The sequence below is a fragment of the Dipodomys ordii genome, unplaced genomic scaffold, assembly GCF_000151885.1.
Source record: "Dipodomys ordii isolate 6190 unplaced genomic scaffold, Dord_2.0 Scaffold100, whole genome shotgun sequence".
Lineage (NCBI taxonomy): Eukaryota > Metazoa > Chordata > Mammalia > Rodentia > Heteromyidae > Dipodomys > Dipodomys ordii.
This window is the reverse complement of record NW_012267316.1, coordinates 6,678,249-6,681,653: the sequence shown is the minus strand read 5'-3', so window position 1 is coordinate 6,681,653 and position 3,405 is coordinate 6,678,249. Positions and strand designations below refer to the sequence as shown.

Genomic DNA, 3,405 nt, shown 5'->3' with positions numbered 1-3,405 from the left:
TAACATCAGAAACAAGGCAATTATGACCACTGAAGAATCCTGGCTCCTACAAATATATTTCCTGCAAATATATCCACCGACTCAGATAAAAAGGGCAAAGGAGGCGGTGGGAAGGTGGCTCAGTGGTAGAGTGCTTGCCTTGCATGCATGAGGCTCTGGGTTCTGGTCCTCAGTACCCCATAAGCAGAAAAAGCCAGAAGTGGTGCTGTGGCTCAAGTAGTAGAGCACTAGCCTTGAGCTGAAGAGCTGAGGGACAGAGCCCAGGCCCAGAGTTCAGGCCCCACGACCCACCAAAACAAAAAAAGGCAAAGGAGTCTTTATTAGCCACCCGTTGGCTATACTCTACTCGTTGGACAGTGAAGCATAGCAATCAGGCTCTCTCACAGCATAGCTTATATAGGAAAGAGGTGGCAGCATTTGTGACAGAGCCACACGTGAATGGCAATGTACTTCACAGAAACAGTCAATAATCACAAATAACAATTTCCAGTAAAAAAAGCAATAAGTTGGAAACAAAACCACATTACAGATTTTCCCTTTGTTAGCGTTTACTGAAACGTGCTCCAAGCTTCCGATTTACAAAAACACAACCCAAGTTTCCTAGTAGCCAAAACCCCATTTCACACATCCTGAACTTTCTATATACCAAACCACCTTTCACACCTCCCAAGTTTCCTTTTTACCAAGTCTAAGGCCAAACCACCTCGTGGGTTTCCCCGCTTTTCCTGAATTCTGCTGTTATTTACCACATTTCAGTAGCCTGATGTTTAACTTGTTTATTATTTCGTTCTTTACTCTGGGTCTTTAACTCTGGAATTTCCCCTTAATAATTAACCTGGAGTTTCTCTCTACAAAGAGGTTTTATTTTTAATAATCAATAATTTTGTTCTATCTCTGATTTCACATTTTATAACCACAAGTATTATTTAATAACCTACTAGGTTGGCTCTGTTCTCTTTATCCCTCTTCTTTTCTATATTACCGATAATACAGCCCACGGGAGATGCTGGGAGAAACAAAAAAGCTTTTTCCTTTTCTCTGGAAGTACCCCAGACAGTGTTGATGGTTACAGGTGAATGTGGCTTGAGGAGTGGGGTCTGTCCATCCATCCATCTGATGAGGATTCAACCCAAGCCCTTGCATGGTACTAGGCTAGTGCTCTAGGCCACACGACTGTGCAGCTAGGTGCCGTCGGCAGCTGGCCTGGGAGATCTTTAATCACTAACCAACCAATGCTTTGGATCTTTCCTCCTCCAGACCCCGTGACTCCCCTCCTCTCTCCAGGTCTCCTGCCTTGGAGCCTGCAGACTTGGGTTAGGAACCAAAGCCGCCGCTGGACGTCTCCTTTCGCTCGGTGCACTCCGTGTCTCCAGCGACCCACCCCGATTCAAAGCTACCATGGTGTGTGAACGTTTTTTTCCTTCGCAGTTCCCGGGACACCCAGCTCTTCGCTCGGACCGCAGCCCAGCTCTGCGCGCGTCCGGGAGCGCAGGCTCCGCCCACCGCGGGGGCGTGCCTCCGAGGCGCGAGCTAGCGCACCGGCCGCGGGGACGCGCAGACGTGCCGTGCGTGCGGCCGCGGGGAGGCGGCTGTCCGCGGGCCAAGCGTCGTCACCACCCTCAAGGAGGCGGGAGGAGCGGGCGGAGGCGGAGCGTCTGCGGAAGCCATGTTTGTGGCGCGCAGCATCGCAGCGGATCACAAGGATCTGATCCATGATGTCTCTTTCGACTTCCACGGGAGGCGGATGGCCACTTGCTCCAGCGACCAGAGCGTCAAGGTGCGCACGGCGCCCCTGGGACTGGAACGAGGGTGGGGGGGAAGTGGGAGGACGGGACGCCGGCGTGGAGTTAAAGGACGCGTCACAACTTAAGCGTACGCCGTCGGGCACGAGGCACCGAGCTCCCGGCGCAGTCGCAACCTCGCCTGGTAGGCCCGCGCAGGAAAGCCCTGCCGCTCGCGTAGTGTGCAGTCACGACAGCCTCGCAGTCCCGGCGATTGGGCTTAGTGCGCTTGCGCGGGACAACATCGCGCCACGTGCGCGCTCTCGCCGCCAGCGCGCTGGGCGCATGCGCCAGCCAGCCAGCCGGAGTCCGGGCGGTGGAGCCTTGGGTGGGCTTGGCCTGCGCCCAGTGGGGCTCGGTGTTCCGCTCAGGGAGTCCTTGGCCTTAGGACACACACTTTTTCGGCCAGAGGGCTTTCTGCATGGGACCTGAAGGGAAGTCTTTACCTGGCGCTTGTGTCTTACTTTCAGCGAGGGTCACCGGAGTTACTTCATCCGGGATATTAGATTGTTTTCTTTAGGTTTCGGATGAAGTTCACGTTGTTTTCGCCACAAAAGGAAAATAACACAGTTGCATCCCGTGCGTTCTCTACTTGCTATCTAAGAATTAGAGGGCTTGTTTCTAGTTTCTGCACAGGTCTGTTAGTACTGCAGGACAAGCAGAATTCCTATAATAGGGTATTTGGGATTTGGTAACTTCAGATAGGTTCTAAGGCGACATGTGTTATCATTTGAGAATCCCTCCTCCCCTTTACTGGGGCTTGAATTCAGGTCCTTGTGCTCGTTAGGAATCTAACCACATTTAACAATCCTTTTTATTTTTTGCCAATCCTGGGGCTTGAACTCAGGGCCTGGGCACTGTTCTGAGCTTTTCTTGCTCAAGGCTAGCACTCTACCACTTGAGCCACAGCACCACTTCTGGCTTTTTCTGTTTGTGTGGTTCTGAGTAATTGAACCCAGGTCTTTGTGCATGCCAGGCAAGCAGTCTACCATTAAGCCACATTCCCAGCCCTTAAAATCTTTTTTTTTGGACGGCCGTGGGGTCTGAACTCTGGGTCTGGGCACTATCCCTCAGCTTTTCAGCTCAAGGATAGTGCTCTACTACTTGAGCCACAGTGCCACTTTCAGATTTTTCTGCTTATGTGGTGCTAAGGAATCAAACCCAGGGCCTCATGGATGTAAGGCAAGCACTCTACCACTGAGCGACCTTCCCAGCCCCCTGGGCACTGTCTTTGAGTTTATTGTTCAAGAATAATTCTCTACCACTTGAATCACAGCTCCACTTCTGTATCTTTTTTGTTGGTTAATTGGAGATAAGTATCTCATGGCTTTTCTTGCCTGGGCTGGCTTTGAACTATTACTTTCAAATCTTAGGATTTGAAAATAGGATTTATGATTACAGCCATGAACCAGCAGTACCCAGCTATTAAGTTTTTCTTTTCTTTTCTTTTCTGGCCAGTCTTAGGGCGAACTTGGCACCTGGCTGCTGTCCCTGAGCTTCTTTTCTTTTTTTCTTTTTTTTGGGTCCAGTTGTGGGGCCTGAACTCTGGGCCTGGGCGCTGTTCCTCAGCTCTTCAGCTCAAGGCTAGCACTCTACCACTTGAGCCACAGTGCCACTTCTGGCT

At 51.0% G+C, this 3,405-nt stretch overlaps 1 protein-coding gene across 2 annotated transcripts in view; it reads left to right on the top strand.

Moving 5' to 3' along the window:
• Positions 1-1,636: 1,636 nt before the first annotated feature.
• Seh1l (SEH1-like (S. cerevisiae)) overlaps positions 1,637-3,405 on the top strand; it is a 26,893-nt gene continuing 25,124 nt past the window's right edge. For both annotated transcript variants that reach the window (XM_013027169.1, XM_013027168.1), the window contains exon 1: positions 1,637-1,777. In XM_013027169.1, coding sequence (XP_012882623.1) covers positions 1,667-1,777 — 111 coding nt within the window. In that variant the 5' untranslated portion in view covers positions 1,637-1,666. The remainder of the gene's footprint in view (positions 1,778-3,405) is intronic.